Here is a 24,953-nt window from a genome sequence, read left to right on the forward strand (position 1 = left end):
CTCCCCCAGCCCACCCATCACTCAGTCAGTTGTGAAAGCCTATGGATTTACTCTAAATATTTCTCAAATTTGCCCTCGTCATTCGAACTGAACTTTCTGCCTATATTCTTGGTCAAATCCATCCCCTATTAGCTTCCAAACCCCAAACCTCACCGTGAATTTCTGCTCATCGTGGCTCTTTCTGCCGCCCGGGGAGCTTCACAGCCCCAGCCTTGCTTCCCCAGGTGTCACTGGGCACTCGCTCCCCGAATCCTGCATCGCCAGGAGGTCCACCTGGCTGCTCCCTTCCCTGCAGCTCACTGTGGTGTCTGCCTCCTTGCCTGGGTCCTGCAGGGCCCTGCAGCCCTGAACGCTGCCTCCTAACTCCCTCTCCCACCCGTTTACCTGACAAACTTCAGCTTCAGGTCCCACCTCCCCTTGTAGCCTTTCTGAGCTGTGTCCTCCACACCACGCGTCATCTGGCTCCCACAGTCCTCTGTGCATCTCCCTCCCCAGTCCTTTCCTCATTGTAGTTTACTGTATTGGTCTCTTTCACCGGTTTGAGAACTTCAAAAGATAGGATTATACTATTCCTCGTTATTTCTTGCACCTGGCACAATGCCCATTTTACATAATAGGAACCCAATAGACACTTGTTGAATAATACATTGTTGATTTTTTTCCCTTTATCACCATTTATGCCTGTGCATACTGAATTTCCAGAGCCTGCTGCCAAAGATAGGAAGAAAATACATGGTTGACATGGGCCAGCATTTGGGTGGGTTGTAATATATCTGGAGATTCTTGAGGAAAAACCCACTTCCAAGCTCACTCGGGGTGTTGGTCAAGTTCAGTTCCTTGCCGTTGTAGGACAGAGGTCGCTTCCTTGGTAGCTGTCAGCCAGGGCTACTCTAGAGGCCACACACCTTCCTTCTCATGTGGCCCCCCATCTCCCGCCAGCAACCGCACACCGGCCTGGCCGATCTCTGACCGGCGCTCCCCGCCAGAGGAACTCCGTATCTCAGGGCCCGTGTGCCCCGACAGGCCCCGGGATCATCTCTGTGTCTGAGTGAAGGTTAAATGTGCCGTCTAACAGGATCCTCACGGAGGTGATGTCATCACAGTCACAGCCCAGAGACGGCGGGCACCTCTGAAACCCTGCCTCCTGCGGCGCTCACAGTTCAGTGCTCTCTTGACAGGCTGGGCGAAGGCTCTGCTCAGCCAGGGAGAAGTCTCTTCTCTGCCTTTTGACTCCAGGGTTTACATGACCTGTTTCCAGTTCTCCAAGCTCCCTGGTCTCACTTCCTGCATCTGTGACAAGACCTTTAATCATGTGAGCCTCTCAGACTGTAGAAATGAGTGGTTGTACATTTTCACTTCCTAGTCAATCAGCTGGTTTTCTTTCTCTGATTTTATACAGTTGCATTGGTGTGACTTAGCACTTGTTTTTAATCATCTTCAGATGTTGGATATAAAAGGTTTAATGTTAAGGTGTCGATGGAAAGGTGATGTTCAGTTCCAGGGAAGCAGCACCGTGCGGGGCAGGGAGCATGGACAGCATCTGGCCTGGCCGTGACGTGTCCAGGACTTGGGTACAAATGAGCACCTCCAGGAGGAGGACCAGCCTGGCGAATCGGGAATCGCGGGGCCATCCAGAGAACGGTGGGGGGGGCCAGGTGGGGCTCTTCCCTTTGGAGAGGTCAGGGCTGAGGGAAGCGGGCGATGAATGGTGACAACTAGCTGAAGATGCGGCATGCGGAGGGCTTTGGGGTAACAAAGCAGCTAATTCAGTAGCAATACATTCTCTCCCCTGGCTCCTCGTACTTCGCTTTTACTGATTTTGTTTTACACGCCGCTGATGAAAGCAAGTGGCTGGTTGTGGCACAAACGATGCTTCCGAGTTTCCAGAAAAACCTGAGATGATCTTTGTCGGGTTTTCGCACACCCACCTCTCCAAACAAGGATTTAACCCTGAGGCTTAAGGTTGTTTTGCTGTGTAAGAAAATACTCTCCATTAGGAAAAACAAACAGACACAAACATTTCCCAGCTAGAGAGCTGCCCAGCGTCGGCCCAGAACCCCACACCGACAGTTCGAAATGCAAGTCCTGGGATGTTTTCCGTAACTCACTCCGAGGCAAACCTGACCTGAGCGTGGTCCTTCTCCCACACGCTGTGAGCAGCCGTACATTTCTCTGCAGAAGCGGTAACGTGTTTGATTACAGCGTGCTTTCCACACCCCAGGGGGTGGTAGGTAATGCTGGGTTATTACCCTTCCAACACCTGAGGAAGTCTGAATTCTGGAACACTTCTGGCCCAAAGGGCTTCTGTACCTATAATGTCATTTTTTCTATGTCAATTACATACTGTGTATTTTGATGCCTGGTGACTATGTAGAGTTTGTACTCTGGCGGCTGTGAAAATCAGAGTAATATGTAGAACATATTCAGAGTAGGAGCACCAAAGGATAACAAGTGACTAGTATGGTATTATTATTCTGCACATGTTTAACATTCCTTCTGAAAGTGGGAAGAATAATGCTGAAATATATAGTTGAACTATTATAACTGTTCAACAAAGAGTTGTTTTCTTGAGGCAAGTGACAGGTGACATTTTGAAATCTTTCACTTTATCCAATCTGATTAGTGCAGAATAGTGTTACTTCAAATTATCTGAAATGAAGTAACGTATCATAAAGCAGAATCAGGTCTATTTAAAACCTACATTTACGAGCTCTTTGAATTTTCTTTTAGGCATATATATTGAAGTTGCCTGTAAATGACGATGATTTCATTTTAGATCATGCTAACATTCTAGTTCACGTGACCTCATTGACTTGTACTGTAAGCCACACACAAACTTCACACAGAAAGAAAGGCAGTATGGTTTCAAAATGTACTTATTTACAAAAAGAGCAACAACTCACCTGGTTAAAAAAATAAACAGCAGAAAAACATAATATGTAAAAAATATCTCCACCCAATCCTTCTGCCCAAAAGTAACTATTAAAGTTTCGGTATATTTAAAAAATAACTTATTTGTGTCAATATATATGTACATTTGAAAAATTATATAAGATTATATATTCTTTATATTGTCCATTACTTTTTCATGTATGTGCCTTCGAGATATTTCGATTAAGTGCACACACGGATCTACTTTCTCTGTAGTCAATGCGTAGTATTCCATGTGTACATGACTTTCATAACCTTGATGGACCTTTAGGCTATTTTTTTTAATTCTTTATTGTTTAAAGTATTTAAAGTATTACATAACTCTCCTTTTTTCCCCCATTGATCTCTCCCAGGCCACTCCCACCCCTGCCCCCTTTTAGGCTATTTTTTATTAGAAATGGAAATGCAGTGAACAGCACTGTATGTGTAGTTTGACATAATTTTGCAAGAAGATCCAATAGGTCCCTGGTATGGAAATGCTGGTTATGTACATCTAAATATACTGCTAGTGTTGAATCACCCAAATGATCTCAGCAGTGGTTCTTTTTCCTGTGTTCATGGATGCTGTTAATCCCAGGGAGTCCTAGGGGGTTAAATATGTTGTTAGATTAGCAGCTGCCTTACTGTCTCTCTGGAGTTGCCTACTCTGGACAGTTCATAAAAGTGGAATCACACAACATGTGGCCTTTGTGTCTGGCTTTCCTCACTGAGCATCAGGTTTTCAAGGCTCATGCACCCTGAAACGTGTATCAGTCCTTCATCCCTTTTATGGTGAACAGTATCCCACTGGACGGAGACGCCACATTTCACTGGGTCAGCAGCTGAAGGGCAAACACTGCGTTGTCTGCACTTTGTGGTGGTTCTGAACGGAGCTGCCATTTACAACTTTTTGTGAAACATGTTTTCCTTTCTCTTGGGCATCTACCTGGAAGTGGAATTCCTGGGTCACATAATAACGCTAGGCTTCGCTTTGGAGAACTGCCTCTTTCCAAAGTGACTGCATCATTTTATATTGCCCCCAACTGTGTATGAGGTTCCAGTTCTTCCAAATCTTGGCCAACACTTGTCATTTTTTATTTTTTAAAAAGAACTTTGAAATCACAGACATCCTAATAGGTGTGAAGTGGTTTCTCGTTTTGTTTTGTTGTTGTTGGTTTTTTGCATTTCCTAGACGGCTAATAAGTTTTACATCTTTTTTATGTGCTTATTGGTCATTTGCCTATCTTTGGAGAAATAAGTTTTCAGGTCCTTTGCCCGTTTTTAAATTAGTTGTCTTTTCATTTTTGAATTGTAATAGTTCTTTATATATTCTAGATATAAATGTCTAATCAGGTATATGATCTCCAAATATTTTCTCCCATTCTGTGGGTTTCTTTTCACTTTCTTGACGGTATTCTTTGAAGCACAAATGATTTTAATTTTGATGATGTCCAATTTATCAATTTTTTTCTTTCGTTGCTTGTGCTTTTGCTGTCATCTCTCAGCCTTGCCGTGTTAATCAGTGAGTGTGCTGATGAAGCACCTTTCCTTTGGACACCGGGTTCATCAGGTTGGGTACAGGCAACACGCTTATCTCGACCCTTCAGTCTGTGAGGTGACTTCAGGTGCAGCTTATTCTAAAGCAGCGCCAATGACATAAATGACTATTTTTAAAGAAAAAGAGGGAGAAAAACATGGATGAGCTTCCTGCTGCACGCCCCCTGTGTGGGACTGAGTGCAACCTGGGCATGTGCCCTGACCAGGAATTGAACCAGCGACGATTTGGTGCCCAGGATAGCACCCAACCAACTGAGCCACACTGGCTAAGGTGACTTAGATATTTTACTGGGAAGTATGGTTGAAGGTATTTTCACAAGAAAATTAATCTAGCTTTTACAATAAATGTGACCTTGCAAAGTACTTTTGCACATATGTGGAAAAACATGTTATTACTGACTTTATACATACTAAAAAAAACAAAAAAACAATTTTTGCAATTTCAGAATGTAGCTTTCTCATGCCTCACTTTATTTTGATTAATGAAGTGTTAAGCTTCTCCTTTATGCTAAGATGATGGTGATGAATTTGTTGCAGGTTAAAAAATACTTTCTCCAAACTATGGTTATCTTCAAAGTTAATATCCTTGCTCTGGCCAGGTGGCTCAGTTGGCTGGAGCATCGTCCCATACATCAAAGATTGTGGCTTCGATTTCTGGTCAGGGCATATACCTTGGTTGTGAGTTTGATCGCCGTCTGCCCACGTATGGGAGACAACCGATTGATGTTTCTCTCTCACATTGATGTTTCTCTCCCCCTTCCTTTCTCTTTCTCCCCCTTCCTCTCTCTCTAAAATTAATAAAAACATACCCCTGGTCGAGTATTAATTTTAGAAACATCACTAATATTTTTGAATGACACTAAATAATAACAATTTTTTTGAGATTTAAACGGATTTATTTTTGGTCCTCCACAGAAAGTTAAAAAGTTTTCTGTATTATAGTTTTAAATTTCCTCACTTTTCCCTGTATAATTAATGCACTAGCATGGCTTACTGAATGACTACAGCTGTACACATTAATCCCAGCAGGGTTCTAGCCTTCAACATCAGTGCTGTGAATTGTTCTCACATTACTGGCATTCTGGCATTATATCTGATGTAGATATAAATTCTTATTTTGTATATCTGATTGGGTGAAAAGGGATACAAGTTCACTGGGATTCAAGAACTTAAAAATCATCCCCCCCCCCCCTCATTTCTAATAAGTAATAACTCTTTTAGAGTCAACTCAGAGTAATTACAAAGAAATTATCATGGAATCTGTTATTTGGAAAAACAAATTTTATTGCCATTTATAATACATATAAATGTCCTTCCATTTATTTATTTTTTCCTTTTTATCTTACTGAATTTATGTGGTGACATTGTTTAATAAAATTATACAGGTTTCAGGTATACAGTTCTAGGATACATCATCTGCATATTGTAGTGTGTGTTCACCACCCCAAGTCAAGCCTCCTTCCATCACCATTTATCCCCCTTTTACCTCCTTCTACCTCCCCCCACACCCCTGGCAATCACCATATTGCTGTCTGTGTCCGTGAGTCTTTTTTTTCCCTTGCTCAATCTCTTCACCTTTCTTACCCAGCCCCCAAACTCCCTATTTTAGAAATAATTGTATTTTTAGGCCCTAGAAAGACTCTGCATTCATAATTAAAGTTATTAGAAACTGGAACCGTTTCTAGGAATGTCATAATGTGCTGTAGGGGACAGTAATATTTTTAACGGTTCTGACATTCAGCCAGTGCGCTGGTCTGATTTCCAAATTACTACCCCCACCCCACCCCAGAATAGATTCAAGAAGTATTTTTGGTAAATCTGCCAAGTTTTGTTTTTTTACATGATTCTCATTATATTATTGAAGGAACCTAAATAATATTAACATTTTAAGTTAAGCGGTTATTCAGCTGACCACTTTGACATTACCACTGATTAGAACTGAAGGCTAAGTTGAGCCTGGGGAATGGGTTTCATTGTCCAAAAAAGGCTCTTACGTTTCCCCTTGTCAATGTGTCATAACCTTTAAAAGGCCAACCAGCCTCCCCACTCTGTCCTTTCACCATTAGAGCAGCTTCAGGCCTGCCGAGAAAGGAAGGCGCTGCTACCCCAGGCACGGTGTTCAGCGTGGGCCGGTGGCTTCGGGAACTGAGGCTGCTGGGAGGCCCGGTTCCTGAGGAAGGCGAAGACGCACAGAGCCATGGGCCAGACACTGGCAACACGGTGGTGCTCACAAACTACTTGCAGGATATCTGGGCTTTCTGATTTCCAGGGCATCCACTGGCTTCCGGAGGGTACGTACAAGTGGTACATGAAAGGGTGTTTCACTTTCCGAGAGATGCGCACTGTATTTCCCAACTGTATTTCAACTTTTAACAAAGCGAAGAACTGTCCACTGCAGCGGTGCACGCTCAGCTCGGGTTCTGCCCCCTTCAGCTGGCCTCCTGTCCACCTGTGTGTCTTTCACGACCTCTGGCTCGTGGCTGCTTAGTGAGGCTTTATTTCCTCCCACACTCAGCCTGGACTCCAGGGCCAACTCCGACTCTGACGCCGCCCCCTGAACTGCACTGACTTTGTGCTTCAATTTCTCCTGCCCTGCATATCCCTAATCCAGCACAGACCCCTTATCCTGTCTGCTCTGGTGGCCACGCTGCTCAGTACGTTGGGGTGAATTAGAGCAACTTCAAAGACTGCTGCTTGTATTGGTCAGGGTTCAGTAGGAGAGAACAGAACCTAGTTCCTTCTACTCTAAACAGAAAGGGGTTTATTACAGGGAATTAAATATCTTGCTGAGTTGTTGAGGGGGCCGAACAACATGTGGTAGCAGCTCCCCGGTCTCCTCGGCAGAACCAGACTTCCAAGGGGAGCCAGCGCTGGCCCGGCCAGGGGGCTGCTCAGCTCCTGGCCCCAGGACCACGCTGTCCTGGCTGCCATCCGCAGGAGTGACGGACATGTCACTTTCTCGCCCCACTTACTTCCGTTTCAGTCTTAACCAAGTTGGATGAATCATACGAATTCATGTTTTGTATGCTTCGCGTCTGGCATGACCTGACTGGCAGACCTGCAGTCAGTCCAGACCCCGACAGGAGAGGGCTGGGCAGCGTGGTGTCAGCTCTCCGGCTGCTGCAGATCGGAGGGAGCCAGGCTGCGGTGGTGGCCACAATGTCTCGTTTCCACACTGAGCTGGGGCACCCGAATTGCCACACAGTCCTCTCACCCGTCCCGGTAGGTGATTCTGTTCCCCAAAGTGGCAGTTCCTACTCCACTTGACGGTGGCCCTTTTACTCTTAGCAGATGACTGGAACCGAAGCTGGAAAGAAAAAGCTGTGGTACAAACTGGACTTAATTGCTCCTCTGGCCTTCTCTCTGTTCCATTCAAATCACTGTGAGTGGCTGCAACACCACCGTACGGAATAGAGGGAAGAGGAGGAGAGAGTTATGGGCGCAGAGACCCTTGGAACTGCGGTCCACGAGCTGAGGAAGCAAGTGACACATTCTGGAGGCTTCAAACACAAGTCATGAGAGTCTGACACCATCCACTTCCTCTTTCCTTCTTGAGAACTTTCCTTCACTCAGAGTCCAAGACACGTCACACTCCCGTCTCGCTAACTAAGGAAACCCTTTCCTCTCCTTGGCTCAGGCTCGGTCCTTCCTTTCTTTTCTTCTCTCTTTGTGGGCAATCTCCTCGCTGATCGATCCCTGGCCTCCTCCCCTAACCTTCCTCAGAAGTGACATTTTCAGTGACCTACACTGACCTTCTCTTAGATGTACCAGATCTTCTCAAATCTAATGTCCAAAACCAGACTCTTGATTCTTTCCTCTTCTCCAAAGCTGCCTCTCACCCATTGTTCCCTATCTTGATGAATGACATTATAATTTACCCAGTAACTCAATCCCAAAACCTTGGAGTTAAACTTGGTCTTTTGGCTTTCTCATTTCTCACATTTAATTCCATTAATAAAGTCTGTTGGCTCTGCCCTCAAACTTGATCTTGAAACTGACGACTTGTAATCCATCTACTGTTGCCATCCAGGCCACCATCTTCACTAACAAGCCTTATAAATGGTTATCCTCACTTTACCATTCTGCACCCAAATGCCAGAGCAAATACGTCCGATCACGCCTTTCCGCTGCCACTTAGCATGTAAAACCCATCGCACTTGGAATACAATGTGAAGGCCTTACTGTGGCCTGCAAGGCTCTGTGCCGTGTGGTCCCAGCTATGTGTGTGCCTTACCTCCTGCTCCCTCCCCCGGGCTCGCTGAACTCTCCACCCTGGCCTCCGAAGGTTCCCCAGGTACTTTACTGGGATGGACACCGAGTGGCACATATAATGTTTTCTGTTCCCCCTGAAATATAAGCTTCATGAGGGTAGAACTTTATTTTGCTCCGTTTCATGCTTTCTTGCCTGGCACATAGTTGATCCTCGAACATGTACTGATTGGAAGGTGGGGGCAGTGAAATTCTTCTAGTGGTCTCGTCTTGGTAGGACTGAAGTATAAGGTGTCTTTGTGGAAGGGCAGTTTGTAAGAGTGGTAAAACACACGACTGATTATTGCTGCAGGTAAGAGAAAGTAAGTATTAAGGAATGATAGGAATCTGGAACTTGCAAATTAATAAGGGAAAAGAATGGAGTGAATAACCTGACCAAACCAGCAGGCGCTAGGAAAGCGGACACAGTGTGAAACAGCAGCGCGAGATGAAAGGTATCGATGGCGTGGGCAGAGCTTCCTGTTCTCCCAACCGGGACGCCCAGGAAACCAGTTCCACCATCACCGCTCAGAGCCCCTGGAGAGAACACCGGCAAGCACAGGGAGGCTGACAGGCAGGATGAAGGCAGCAGACCGTCTAGGAACCTGGGGCAAGTTCCTTGGATTTCCTCACCGTCTCCCATGGGTCCCAGATAGGGCGCTAGAAGCTTCTTACCCTCAACAGACACAGGGGGAGGCTCCAAGAAGAGCCCGTGCCCAACCAGAGGACAGGGAGGGGTGGGCGAAGGAAAACCCTTTGTCAGTCCCCGCCCTGCTCCATCACTGAGGAGCTCTCCTGTGACACGCATTTCCAGCAGGCTGAGCAAGGCGCTGACTTCCTAACCTCTCCCCCCACACCCCACCACGTCAGGCAGCAGGCTCAGTCCCCCGCCTGGAGGTTGGAGCTGTGCCTGGATCAGGGAGCTAATCATCTATTCCCTCCCTGGCAGGAGCAGGTGGCACTTCAATTTTCCTACCAGGTGGTGTGACAGGGCCAACCAGCCTCAATGAGATTTAACCAGGTGGTGCAAATAGGGACTAATTACTGGCAGGCGCGGTATTCCTCCCCTCTCCCCCCACCAGTGTCCTCCCAGTGGGGAGCTGAGCTTCCACAACCAATAGCATCGAGAAGATGGAATGGATGGAGGGAGAAGGGCTAGTTGGTACTCCACTCCCTCTCTCCCCTCCTATGGAACACTGGGGCTCATTAGGGTGCAGTGACTTTGCAGCAAAAAGTGGTATGTCTTAGCCCTTGGGTTTCTGCTCCCTAATGGCAGCCTGGCCCAAGCGAAGCTTCCCTCACACGAAGACAACAAAAATGGTGGGTTGGAGCTACACTTTTGCAAAGAAGGTGTCAGTAGTACGAACTTCTACCTCACCTGTCTGAAACAAGATAGTCAGCACCTTACTTTTGTCTGGGTGTTGGGCTGGGGAAGGGCTTAGAGGGTAGCTAAGTATGTACACCCACCCATCCTTGCATTAAGCCTTCACAGGGGGACTGCCTACTAAAAGATGGTGACGTAGGATCCAGGGTCTCTTCCATGTACAGGGTACAATCAGTCACTCATAACACCAAGAACCAGGAAAATCACTCGTGAATGAGAAGAACAGGTGCCAACACTGATTAATCTGATAAATATCTGAAAGCAGCCATGATAAAAGTATTTTAAGCCTTTACAAATTATCTTACAATAAATAAAAAGTAGAAACCCCAAGAAGAAAATCAAATTTACTAAAAAGAGAATCAAAAACAAATAGCAGCGCTGAAAAAATAACTGAAATTAAAAGAAAATGCTGAGTGGACTCAATAGTAGAGTGGAGATGACAAGGACAGAATCAGTGAACTTCAAGATAAACCAATAGAATGTGCCCAATGTGAGCAGCGGAGAAAAGAGACTGAAAAAAATGAAGACTCACAGGCCTGCGGGACAATGAGAGTTCATATGCATGTCAACACAGTCCAAGAAGGAAAGGGGAGGCAGAGTGATCAAAAACGTATCCAAAGAAATGCTCCCCAAATTCGGTAAAAAAAAACAAACAAACAAACAAACATAAACTTAGAGATTCAAGAAGCTGGATGAATCCCAAAATGAATGCAAAGAAATCTATGAATTGCAAACTAAAGACAAAATGAAACCAATGAAAGTAGCCAGAGAAAAGCACAGTACTTATCAGGAAAAGCAGTGCAAATGAGAGAGCCTTCTCGTCTGGAACCAATTTTTCAAGTACTGAAAGAAAAGAACTGTCAACTACAAATTCTATATGCGCCCCCGCCCCAAAAATCTTCAGGAATCATCAAACTGTTTTCTATAGCAGCTATATCATTTTACATTCCTCACCAACACTTATTTTCTGCGGGGGGGCATATTGTTGTTTTGGGGAGGGGGGGAGGGGGAAGCGTGTGGTAGCTATCCTAATGGGTGTGAAGTGGTATATCATTGTACTAGTAATGTTATTTGCTTTTCCCTATTGATTGATGAAATTGAGCATCTTTCGTGTGCTTATTACATATACATATATATCTTCTTTGGAGAAATGTCTGTTCAAGTCCTTTCCTACATATCTCATCTTAAGCAATTGGAACAAATATAAACAGATAACCCAAAAGAAACCTGGAAGAAGAAAATAATAAAGTTAAAGAGTGAAATTATGAAATAGACAAAGTAGAAAAGATATGTAAATCTAAAATCCAGTTCTTGGGAAAGATTAACAAACTAGATATGCCTCTCAAGACACTGATGAGGAGAAAAAGAGTAAAGTTAGTTGTTAATTAGAAACAGAACAAAGATGCAGCCACAGAAACAGAGTGTAAAAGGACTTAAGAAAACACTATATAAGAAGCCGATGGTAACAAAAATCACAAATGAAGACGAATGCTCTGAAAATGAAGAGGAGTTATTTTCTGGCTAATTATAGATTATCACAATCAACCTAAGGAAATGGAAACCTTGATTACATCTGATACTACCAATTCAATAACAATGATTGTAAAGTGTCTATGGAAGAATAAATGCCTGGACACAGCCAAGAACAGTGTTAAGAAAAGGACTGCAGGAGGGTTTGCCTGGTCGCATATAGAAGCACGTACCTGAGTCAGTATGGTAACGGTGCTGGAATGTAAGGTGGGTCAGCAGAACAGAAGGGAAAGGTAGGTTCCAGCACATATGAGAATTCTGCATCTATTGAAGGGGGCAGTTCACGTCAGTGGGAAAGGGGTGGATAAGTGACCGTGTTACTTATTGGCAACAAAAACAGGACATGATGAAATTTGGTTTATTTACCCAAGCAAGAGCAACTATTGAAACAAATAAACTGTGGTTTAGAAAAAAAAACCCTTAAGCTATATTTGTAGCAAATAAAATGCTAAATTATAATTTTTAAATTACTATGAAGTATCCACCTACATAGAAACAAGCCACAACATATGCCTCATACTTTTGATAAACAGCAAAGTTAGAGAGGCCAACTACCTTTGTCTTCCCACCATAACATTCTGTGATACTAGATTTAAGTCATTTTAAACGTCCAAGAGTTGCTGGTTAAAAACAGCCAGCCAAGCATGTCAAGCTGCCGCTAACTGCAAACGCCCACCCTCTGACCTGCCATTCACTTCCACCCTCTGCACTCCTCATCTTCCCCATTCCCTCCCCATGTGCACCTCCTTCCAATGTTAATAATGTATCCTGTGCATTTAATGCAGCTCAAATCCTGTCTGCATAGCTAAGAACTGGAATGTAAAGGAGGAAGAGGGAGGGGGGGGATATTTTTATTGTTTTCAGAGAGTCAGGGAGAGGGAGAGAGAGAGAAACATCAATGATGAGAGAGAATCATTGATCAGCTAGCTGCCTCCTGTACCCCCCCTTCTGGGGATCGAGCCCTGAGCCCGGGCATGTGCCGACTGGGAATCGAACCATGACCTCCTGGTTCATAGGTCAACGCTCAACCACTGAGCCACCAGGCAGCCAGCAACTTTTTATTGCAAGTTTATCTTTAGCATGAGGTGTTTGTACTACGAGAGTCCTGGGTTTTTCATTTGCTCTGCAGGGCTCCATTGGTTTCCATGAGGATTAGCTGCAGAGCAAGGAATGTTAAATTTTAACCCAGCCCCAATGTGAGATACAGCCTTGAGGTTTAGCTATTCCTTTCTCGCTCTCTTTTCTCTTAATTACTAGTATGCACGACTTCACAATGACAGCAAGTCTCTTTGCACTTCCTCAAACTAGTGGGCAAGGTTTTTCTAGTCCTGTCACTGCTGGGCCAGCCTTTCAAGGCTTTAAGCCGGTGGGCCTCACTCCATCTTCTTCCGCTGTGCAGACTCCAGGCTGTGGCTCCTGCTCCTTCATGACACCCTCGGGACCACGCCCTTGGGACCTATATCCAGATCTGAAACCTCCTCACACCTTGACTCCCCACCTCACCTGACTTGAAGTGGGATTTCCTGACTGCGCGGGCTCAGGAATGCTTTTGTTAGTCCTTGTTATATTCTGTCCACAGTTTCTGTGTGTCTGCAGCAGGGTGGGGGTGGAAATACTCTGTATCAGATCTGGCGGCAATGCTGCTAGAAGCCTCCAGTCATCACAAAATATGAAACTAAAATGATCCCTTCAGAGAATTGTGATGATTACTTACCATTTTGCCAGATGACAACAGCCTACATTTTTTTCAGCCTCGAGAACAGTCTTCAAATTGGAAAAAATAAATATTCCTAAGGCATTTTGAGATCATTTTGTCACTACCCACTTCAAATTCTCATTCTCTTTTCTTGCTCAAGATTTCAGCAGTATGAGAACACACCTGTAGGCCCCATTTTCTCACCACCCATTCATTCTGTAATCAACTTCAGCCTACTTCATTCTACTACAACTCTAGTGAAATCAGACTCAACAAGATCAACATTCCCCCACCTAATCGACAAATCCGATGGCCTTTTCTTGGTCCTAATCTTATTCCCCTCTCGGCAGCAATACTGACCATGACAATTTTTCCACTCCAGTATCACCCTGGGTCAAATACCTATTATCCCTATATCATCACAACTATTCTCCAATTCACTTCCATCACTCCAATCTCCTCCAGCTTATCCAGTAAATCACAGCCGGATTAACATTGCTAGACTCCAGTCCAGTCAATTCTTCACCCTCCCCGCTCTGGTCCTGCAGTGGTCCGTAAATCGCCGAGTGCTGTGGGAAAAGATGAATGAGGCATGCCCTATCCACAAACGTTAAACACCGACACTTACAGGATGCATGCTATGTACCTGGTCAGGTGCTAACACCTTACCTCTGATCATATCGAATGACCCTCACAATAACTGTCTGAAGTAGGTGCAAATATTACACCTACTTCAGGGATGTGAAGTGATACTTTAAGAAGGTTAAACAGCCAACTCCGCGAAGTACAGCTAGCAAGTGGCTGAGCCTGTTTTATTCCACGCCAAGCCCACCCTCCTAAGCAACATATGCTATTTCCACGAGGCCTTATACCAAACACCTAGACCTCTCCTCTAATGCAAAACTCATATCCAAACACCTACCTAACAACTCTATGCGGAAGCTTTAATGTACCTCATATTAACACATTCAAAACCAAAACGGGATCATACTGCCCAAATTGAGGTGGTCCAACCTCATTGAATGACTGCCCAATCAACTAGCCATGCAAGCCAAAAACCTGGACATCACCCTCCAAATCCAATTACCAAGTCCTGCCCATCTCAGTATCTTCCTAAATCTCCCTACTCGATCCAGCTCTCCCCATCTCCAACACTACCACCCAGTCCAAGCTACTACTTCCTCTCACCTCAACTGCCAATCCATCCTAACTGGTCTACCGTCAGTCATGCTGGCTTCTCCCGACCCATTTTCAATTTTGCAATCAGTATGCTTTATTTTTCCCTCATGGCCATGCTTTTAACATATAAATCTGATCATTTCACAATGTTTTAATCAGGACCAAAGCTTTGAGTCAATCTTTACTTCAGGGTCTGAAGCAACAGTAACGCAAAGACTGGTAATAGCTGGGTTTCAGTCACACGAGAAAGCCAATTTTCAGGAGTCAAGGACGGTACCAGCGCAGTAACAGAGATGATGACAAAGAGGACAGTACCGGAGAGATTTCAAACACTTGGCTCTAGTATTCCTGAGGCAGAGCTGAACCCTAAACGTGCCAAGTTTCAAGGTATTCTTCTCGTTACACTGTGATACCTCGGATGTCTCCAATGAAATCCTTTTTTCTTAAGTAGTTCAGATTGAGTTTCTAGCTTGCAACCAAGAGTCTTAGCTAAGAAAAAAGAAAGCCTTAAAGAGCCTAGAAGACATACTTAGAAAAGGGGCGCATGCCTCCAAGGCAAAAATAAAACAATTCTACAAAAGGTAGGAATACCTTTGCCAGAAGATACATAAATACGTGCAATGTTTGTAAACTCATATATCTCCGCCTTTAGGAGGTGCGGCATAAAACGCTGCAAGAGCCATGTTTTCTTTTATGTTCGCAAATCACAGCTTACTGCAGAGCTAAATGCCGAATAAAAATTTAGAAGTAAAATCATGACTATACAATAACATAAGCATAAGTTACACTGTTGGAAGCCCACTCTCTGGGAACAATTCACACATGCGTTCATGCAAATAAAATGTCATTTTCCAGTAACACTTTGCCACTATTCTATGTCCTGGTTTTGATTAGCATTGTCAGGTATTATAAACTCACCTTGCTCATAACCAACAATTTCATACATTGCATAAGTATACTGAAAAGTAGTGTACCAAGGAAGGGGGGGGGGGGGAATGAGCTGTGAAAACTACAGATTACATTCTATAGAAACACTTTTTCTATTCCCATCTGGTGGTTCCTGTATTAAATCTGCTGGCACCCATTATGTAGAAGGGCTTGATCCACAAATTCAAAACCTCTTTTTGGGGGGAGTGGGGAGTTTCACATCTAACACCTAGGGGAAGGCAAGATGGAACCAACCTTCACTTTGAAAATAGGCCTTCTTTCATGCGAAAACGCACAAATACACACAGGGTCACACTGAAGAGAAGAACCCACAGACACTATCACCTCTGAAGTTGACCATCCGTACCCACGTCCGACAGGTGATACCTATGCAATGTAAATTCTGAAATCCCTCCTTACCCCAAATCTAAATTTTTCCTAACCAGCCTCCTTGGGTTGCTAAAATTCCCACCACCAATCATTCTTAATAAAGGAAAGGGTCGGCACTCCTAGAAGAGCCATACCCCTCTGAGTCGGGGGTGTATTCTTTGGTTACCTCCCTATGTTTTTTTTTCTAGGAAAGATCACTCATCTTTATAAACTCAAGCCTCCATACTTGAGAGCTCCCTAACTCCTCATGATAAGGAAGCCTGTCTAGGATACGTACAGAGGAGAGTTCTGAAAGGGGGAAAAGGCAACAAGGCTAATGTTGTTCATGCAATAGTATGGGCCTGGGAGTTGAGCCCATTCTCTAGAGCCCACACCTCCAGAGGCTGGCCTGTCAGTTTAAAACACACACACACACACACACACACACACACACCGCAAAAAAAAAAACAAAAACAGTGAAGAAACTATTGTCTGAGCCCATGTTCAACAAGCTAATCTCCAAAGATCACTAAATTAATAGATTTAGTGAACAGATATATCTATGGTCAAGATACTGGATTATTTAACTGATAGCAGTTAATCTTCACTAGATGTTGTCTGTATATCAACAGAGTCCCAGCTAAGCCTGTTTAAGTGAAAAAGAATTCTTGTGTTAATCTTGAGGGCTTTTTGATTTACTAAAAGTCCCTAAAGAAGACAACCAACCTAATGTTAGATTGAACAAAAATGTCAACGGAAACCATCTACTAGCCTCTTTGTTTACTGATGGTCACTGTCCAGTGAATACGAACATTCTCACATCCATCACTATTTTCATATCTCCTCAAACTTCTCACTGCATTAATTACCTCCAGTAGATTTTAACTAGTCTTGCTCTTTTTTCTTCCAGCCATTTAAATAAGTAAGCATCTCACATTTTAAAGAAATTTATTTCTCCAAACTTCAGGCTTACACTGACAAGTTATGGCACTAATTCATTTTTCAGAACCTAAAATTCTGAGCATAAACCATTATCAGGGTAGAGTAAATACGTCACATGTTAGACGGCAGCACCTAAAGAGAAATATTATATTGCATCTCAGTTGTCTTTGACATTGCAACTACCCTGGCAAATGTAAAATGAAGAGAATTAGATTCCAAGAGCTAAGACACAGAGTTATAGAACCCCCCAAGAAGGAGACACACGAGTCTGGGTGAAGAGCAGAAAAGATTTGACAACATGCAGAAGATCAGAGAATCAGAAAAGAACAATTTTGAAAATCTAGTTTCCCCCCCCCCCCGCCCCCAACTTTTACAGCTGAGAAATTATACTCAGAGAGGCTAACAGACTTGCTCATACTGCAAGTTAGTTACAGAATGAAATAAAAATCAGGTCTACTGACACTTAGCCCAATGTCTTTTCCACTCACCACATTTGTATTTCAAGGAAAGCTTTTAAAAAATATTCATATTCCCACAATACCCACTGGAGACCACAGGAGCTGGAGCGGGGGGAGGGCCAGGCTAAGGCAATGAGTCCGTCTCCAGCTTCAGAGCTGCCTGTCAGGAGGTCAGACCACCTAATACTAGAATAGCAAGTGAATAAATGACTAGGGCAGTGATGGCGAACCTATGACACGCGTGTCAGATGTGACACGCGAACTCATTTTTTTGGTTGATTTTTCTTTGTTAAATGGCATTTAAATATATAAAATAAATATCAAAAATATAAATCTTTGCCCTAACTGGTTTGGCTCAGTGGATAGAGCGTCGGCCTGCGGACTGAAAGGTCCCAGGTTCAATTCCGGTCAAGGGCATGTACCTTGGTTGCAGGCATATCCCCAGTAGGAGGTGTGCAGGAGGCAGCTGTCGATGTTTCTCTCTCATCGATGTTTCTAACTCTCTACCCCTCTCCCTTCCTCTCTGTAAAAAATCAATAAAATATATTTTAAAAAGTATATATAAGTCTTTGTTTTACTATGGTTGCAAATATCAAAAAATTTCTATATGTGACATGGCACCAGAGTTAAGTTAGGGTTTTTCAAAATGCTGACACGCCGAGCTCAAAAGGTTCGCCATCACTGCACTAGGGTTTCCTAAAGCAGGACTCTCAGAAAGGCATTGTTAATTTCTGTATTTAGATACAATAAGAATAGTATTAATATAATAGAACTATAAGACTAATAATAATATAGCTCTCCAGGACAGGTCTCTAGGTAGAGGATCAACAACTGGCAGGCAAGGATCTATCAAGCGATGGCAGACTTCTGCATTTCAATGATTCATTGAAAAACTTAAGGATAATTCCTTTGTGCTACTACAAAAGGATGATAAGCGGTGCCATATTCACAGTCCTAGCTGACAAAATATGCTCTCCCTTGGGATCAAAGGTACAAATGTTTATCATCTTTTTTATTAAAAGACTAGAGGCCCAGTGTACAAAATTCATGCACTGGGGGGGGCGGGTGTCCCTCAGCCCATCCTGCGCCCTCTCAGTCTGGGGGGCCTAAGCCATCAGTCAGACATCCTTGGCACTGCTGCGGAGGTGGGAGAGGCTCCCGCCACCGCCACTGCACTCACCAGCTGTGAGCCTGGCTCAGGGCTTCTGGCTGAGCGGCACTCCTCCTGTGGGAGCACACTGACCATGAGGGAGCAGCTCTTGCACTGAGCATCTGCCCCCTGGTGGTCAGTGCGCGTCATAGCGAGCAGTCATTCTGCCATTCAGCCGATTTGCATATTAGCCTTTTATTATATAGGATAATTACAAATTTAGGGGAGAATTTGTTTAATAAAATGCCTTACAGAAATGTTCAAGTCCAATTAATTTGAATGAGAGACTATACACATTAAAATACTCAGTTGCATTAGGTAGAAACGTATCATCTCTTAATAGGAGTATTTAACCAGATAATAAGACATATCAACACCCTTACTTTTTAAAAAGATAAATCCACTTTAACTCCCCTTTATATTGCACCTTTCATTCCCCATCCTCAGCTTTTCTCAATTTTCATGGATTTGGATTTTAAGGGGTCTACTCTTAAAACTACTTTTTTTTCTTAAATTTAAGCTGTGACCCTGTCAAAATCCAGTTTTTGTGTTTTCCCTCTCTGGTCTGCTCCATTCTCTGGATTCAGCCAGCTGATGTTGCTGGAGTCTGGTCTCTGGGGCACCGAGAGAAAGGCCCAGATCCACGGCCCATCCGTAAGCGACACAGAGGCTCTGAGCACGGCAATAAAGGCCACTTGCAGGTGGAACTACAAGTTCTCCTTGGGTTCCACTAATTGCCTGCTTGTCAGCGTGACTTTGTTGTGCTCCAGCGTCTGAGGGCACAGGGACGCCCCTGGCTAAGTATAACCACAGCACGCAGCTAAACGTAACTGTGGTTAGACAGAACGCATGCTGAAGCAAAGTAACAAATAAGAAGCCTGTACCTGACAAAGCCCGGCTCTTTATTTTCATTTAAAGGACTTAAATGCACATACTTGCGTGCAGATAAGAGAATTTCCCAAGTGTCCCTCCAAGAAAATGGTTGGTACACACCTTGTGGTCAATTATGGGGTGTTCGAGTCCGCCCCCAGACTGCCACATTCTCAGTTGGAATTTGACAGTTTGGAAAGAAAAACGTCAAAATGGCAAGAGCCGTATTATTCTGGGAGAAGAGGGGTGGGTACATGGGGTTATGCATATTCCCCTGCTCTATTTTCCAAATTATCTGATGTAGTTTTTATTTCTTTTACAACAGTACATAAGAGCCCTGATTACTTGAGGTCAAGTAACTGGATACAGTCTTTAGAAAACACCACCGGCCGCGACTCCTTCACACCGCCTGCTCCTGTGGAAGGGCAGGGCCGGGTGGGAAACACCCAGCGGTGGGAACAGGGACTGTGGGCCAGGCCGGCTGCTTTCATCACGACTGGTCCTGGGGCCCGAGGCCAATTAGCTACCATCTCAGGCCTCCGTGTCTCCCAGGTGAATGAGTACCAAGTGCTCCCCCCTCCCGGGCCACTGTGAAGAGCAGCGGCCGACCTGTGGAGCACTGTGCTTGGCTCGCAGTAAGGGCTCCACGAAGGTTAGCGGCAGGTGGGTGATCACTGCTCCTGATTAGACTTAGAGGCCGTCAGCAGCCCAGGGCCAGGTGCCGTCTGTCACAGGCAGTGGTCTAATCGCAACCAGGGAGCATCTGAGCTCCTCCTCCGTGCAGCCCCGTCTCTGCAGACTCTCGTGAGGCAGTTTGTCTGGGACTCAAGCTGCAACTGAAACTCAAAATACTAAGTCGTGAAGGGAAGGGGGTCTCGGGGTAAGCGGAAGAGGAAACAATGCGCTCCTGGGGTGACGGGAAGCCGCGAGGGCCCAGAAAGCAGCTGGATTTGTTGTGAACCCAATGGCCACTGCTTGGCGCTTTCTCCAGCAAGCCAGGGGCAGGGAAGCCTCATCGGTAGACCTCACCGAGGCCACAGGAAGTCAGGCTGAGGATGACGGCAAACAGGGTAAGCGTGTGGGATTGGCCAACACACGGATCAACCGGCAACAAAGACAGAAGAGCCACCTGTGGGGCTCCTTTAACTTCACAAGCTCACCCTCCAGAGACCCTCAGGCCGGAGGTGGGGCCAGGTAACTGCCCCCAGACTGACAGGAGCTTGACCGTTGGAATAAACAGGACGGAATAAACAGGATGAGTGACTAAAAAACTGACTACGTCTGAGAGAAATTTCATGAACATGAAACAGGCTTAAGTGAAAATAGGTTCAAAGTACCCAGAAGCCACTGGAATCGGGGGATGGGGGAGGGTGGTTACCATAAAACCTCAAGGCCCGTGACAAGGTTAAGACCCAAACCGAGTCATGTGATCTCATTTGACAGTGCGGAGCAATGGCTCTCACACCTGGCTGAGCACTGGGACACCTGGGGAGCTTTTCCCTCTCCTGATGCCGGGTCCAACTTCCAGTCGATTAAAACCAATGCAGAGAATGAGGTTCCGGTCCCAGGATCGTGTAAAGCTCCCCGGTGATTCCACTGAGCAACCAAGTGCAAGAGGCACAGGGTTGGAGCGGTTCCAGGAAATCAGCAAGTGGCCGGAATGAGGAAAAACGTAAGACAATCTAAGTTCCTGGCTCTCAGACTCTGGTGTGAACCAGGGTCACCTGGAAGGCAGGCGTGGCTCCATGACAGACCAAAGGAGCGGGCCCTCGACGGGTCCACTACGTTCCCCGCGTGACTGTGACACACACCGAAGTTCCAGGACCATCACTGTCACGTGACCGGGCATAACGCCAAAGGAGAAACTGAACAGCCCCAAGCAGTGATTTGAGCCGCCCAGGCCTACCCCTCCCCGCCTGCAGAACACAGACTAAGGAGAGAACCCAGCCCGTCAAAGGTCCGGCAGGAAGCGTCACTCACAGAATACTTGTGGCGCGGCCATCCTGCGAGACTCCCAGGTGCGGCTGCTGGGCTGCATCAAGAAAGCCTGCGTTGCCATCCGCCTTTCAGAACTAAAGTCGTGGAATCTAAAAACTCTCTCTCACACATTCACACACACACACACACACACACACACACACACACACACACACACCAATAAGCAGAGTATATAAGGCAGAAATCCTCTTTACATGTAAAACCTCAGGACTATTAAAGTCACAGGTAGACCATCTGAGCCAGGTGTTTCATAACACGCCTATGACTTGCTCTGCTCCTGGCTTACGCTCTGTAACTACATGTAACTGTTACTGGTCCATGTTACACTTTTCTCCCAAAATACCCAGGCCAAGCCTAGCCACATGGAACACCGGCAGAAGAAAACACAGAGAAATGAAGAATTGCTCCACTGGCTCCGACACAGTGGTAAGGATGCCATGCAGAATGTCACACTGTACCTGATAAGATTCGAGACAATACATCCCTGCCCACATGACCACCTCATCATCCCATTAGAAATCTCTACAGCAGCACCAGAATTTTCATTTTCAAGATACATGAGCTTTTGTCAAATGGTGACATCTCTCCTGTAATATGAATTTTCAATATGATATAAAAAAATGATGGATATATTACACATTTCACAGAGCACAGAGAACAGAAACCTGTCGATGCATTTAAAATTTGTGACAACCTATTTGAAATGTTACACGAAAAGATCTGTACACTTTATAAACCATATAAATGTAAAACAGGGGCCGGTGTTTTTACTGGCGACAAGGGATAAAACAGTCCTCCCTAACCAAGTTTGAGCATTGCCTTAGTACGTGTTTTTTCTTTAATTAACAGACGTTCATTACCGTTACAGTTGTAAAAACGCGACATTTTATAGAGCCTTCAACGTGCAATTGATAAAAAGTTGAAATCCCTGAACTACCCTTCAAAACAAAACCAGGTTTTTTTTTCATTTGAACGTGTGCACACATTTTCAAATGTGTAAATGTACAGAGATTACTGCAAAGTGCAAGTCACTGTCTTTTTGTTTTTTAAGGAAAACTTAATAAACACCATTTCTATCTTAAAGGTCACGCCTGATGATTTAGATTTCTCCCTCTGAACCTGGCTTCCCTGGCAATCCGCGGATCCCATTTTACAAAATGACTTAATAAATGCGTTCCTGCAAAAGTAAGTCATTAAGCAAAAAGAAGCACAAATAAGTGAAATGAAAATGTTCCAAGTAATGGAGGAGTTAAATTAACCAGAAATAGGGCAATTTGTTTTCGGGCAGCCACACAGGAAAGCGAGCATCTGCGAAAGCCCTGACGAGGGTGCGAGGCCCCGCGAGACCAGTCGGGTCAGCAGCGACAGTGGGATCAGGGGTGGCGGCTGCAGCCGGGGAAGGCAGCTCTGAGTGCAGACCCCCAGGTGCCGTCACATTTACACCCCAGCATGTGCCACACAGAGGTCGCCCCCCCACATACTAGTACACACACACACACACACACACACATACACATACACACACGGATCTGAATTGGGTGCCCACCTCCCGCAACCTCAGTTCCATGGCTCCCGAAGCCCCCCGCGCAGCCCCGCCCCGAGGCTGCCACACAGCACAGGTGCCCCCATCCCAGGGGGCTCGCCAAGGGTGCCCCATCCCAGAGGACCTACCAGGGGTGCCCCCATCCCAGAGGGCTCGCCAAGGGTGCACCCATCCCAGAGGACCTGGCCAAGGGTGCCCCATCCCAGAGGACCTGGCCAAGGGTGCCCCATCCCAGAGGACCTGGCCAAGGGTGCCCCATCCCAGGGGACTCACCAAGGGTGCACCCATCCCAGAGGACCTAGCCAAGGGTGCCCCATCCCAGGGGACCTGCCAAGGGGACGCGGCCAGGCAGTCCCCCCGCCCTGGGTGGCGCACTCCGGTCCTTCCCGACCGTTCACCTGGCGGAAGGGCTGCTCACCTGCTCAGGCTGCGCCAGCGTGTCCAGGGCCCGGGGTTCTGGGCAGCGCTGGTGCCCAGCCCCCACCCCCCTGCCCAGGGGGCCTGGCACCTGGACGGGCCGCACCTTCCCAGACCCGCGGGTCCCACTGAAGCCGGAGCAGGGGGAGGGGCCGGTTCCGAAGTTCGCCGTCGGGGTGCGACCCCCGCTGGGGGCGCGGGGCAGCCGGGGGCGGCGGGGACCCGGCGGGGCGGGCGGCGGAGGTGCCGGCCCGGGAGCTGGGAGCGCGCTCAGCCGCCCCTCAGCTTCGAGCCCCGGACCCGCTGCGCTCCGCCGGCTCCGCTCCGCCCGCCGCTGGGAGCCCACGGGCGGCGGGCGGCGCTCCCGACCCCGACACCGACCCCGCGCGGGCCCGGGAGGCGCGGGCCCCGAACCCCGCCCGACCCCGCGACCCGCCCGACCCCGCACCGACCTGGGAGGCGCGGACCCCGACGCCCTAACCCCGACGCCCCGACCCCGCGCCCCGCACCCGCCTTGACCCCGCCTTGACCCGGCGCCCCGCCCGACCCCGCGCCCCCCGCCCGCCTTGACCCCGCGCCCGCGTTGACCCCCCGCCCGCCTTGACCCCGAACCCCGCCCGACCCCGCGCCCGCCTACCTTGCGCCAGCGCCCGGAGCAAGTGCAGCTGCAGCGCCAGGAGCGCCCACCATCCGCGCCGCCGGCCCGCGCTCAACTTTGTCGCCGGCCGCCCGCCGCGCTCCCCCGCGTCCTCTTCGCGGCTCTCAGGCGCCTCCCGGGCTCCGCGGGGCCGCCGCCGCCGCTCGGGGCCGGACAGGGACCCCCGCGGCCGCCCCGGGCCCGCCGCGCCGCCGCCCGCCGCCCGCCGCGCGCCCCGGGCCATGCTGAGCGGCCGCCGCCCGGCCCGGCCTCGGCCCCGCGCGGGACGGAGGGAGGCGGCTCCCGCGCGCCACGGGCTCCAGGTGCGGCGGGCGCGGAGGGCGCGGCGGGGAGAAGTTGTCCGCCGGAGAGTCCTGTCGCGCCGCCCCCGGCGCCCCCGCGGCCAGAGCGCCCGGGCCGCGCGGCGTCTGGCGAAGGGTCCGCGGGCTGAGGAGCCGCCGCCCCCGCCCGGCGCCGAGGAGAAAGTGCGCCCGCCCGCGCTGCGCTCGCCCGGCCGCCGCTCCTCATTCACAGCGCGGCCGGCCGCCCCGCCCCCCGCGCCCGCCGCCGCCGCCGATTGGTCGAGGGGCGGTGGCTCGCGCGCCCGGCCCCGCCCCCTCGCGCTCGCCAGGTTTCAAACGCGCCGCGCCCGCCCGCCTGGAATTTCGCGCCGGCCCCGCGCTCGGCTCCGCGGCTTCCCGCGCCGGCTGCGCCCCCTAGGGACGCGGGGCGGGCACTGCAGGCGGCGCCTTCGCGCGTCCTCGGGCGCCCGGGCGCGGGGCGCGGGGCGCGGGGCGGGGGCCGGTGTCCGCCTCGCCCGGCCCGTGCGGTGCGGGCGCCCAGGTGGCCCGGTGCCCGTGCGGCGGAGGGCGGGCTCGGCGGGCGGGTCAGGGGCTGGGCTCGTGGGCGCGCCCCTCCCGGCGCTCGCAGCCGCCCTCCCCGCCGCCCCGGGAGCCGCCCCGCTGCCAGCCGCGGGCTCGGGGTGCGGGAGGTCACACGCCAAGTTCCGCGCTGGCCAACGAGAAGCGCGCGCGCAGTCGGTGTCGGTGCCCAGCCCCAGGCTCCGCGGGGCAGCCCCGCGCCGGTTGGGAGGCGTGGACGCCAGTCTTAGGGGCGTCCAAGGTCACGGGGGCCTGCG

The 24,953-nt window shown here is 48.1% G+C and overlaps 1 protein-coding gene across 1 annotated transcript in view; it reads right to left on the minus strand.

Moving 5' to 3' along the window:
• The window catches only part of SDK1 (sidekick cell adhesion molecule 1), a 544,320-nt gene extending 519,994 nt beyond the window's left edge, over positions 1-24,326 (minus strand). The window contains exon 1 of the mRNA XM_059699383.1: positions 23,816-24,326. Within this exon, the coding sequence (XP_059555366.1) occupies positions 23,816-24,059 (244 nt within the window). The 5' untranslated portion in view covers positions 24,060-24,326. The remainder of the gene's footprint in view (positions 1-23,815) is intronic.
• Between the last annotated feature and the right edge of the window lie 627 nt (positions 24,327-24,953).

Source organism: Myotis daubentonii, chromosome 5 (assembly GCF_963259705.1).
Source record: "Myotis daubentonii chromosome 5, mMyoDau2.1, whole genome shotgun sequence".
NCBI classification, from domain to species: domain Eukaryota; kingdom Metazoa; phylum Chordata; class Mammalia; order Chiroptera; family Vespertilionidae; genus Myotis; species Myotis daubentonii.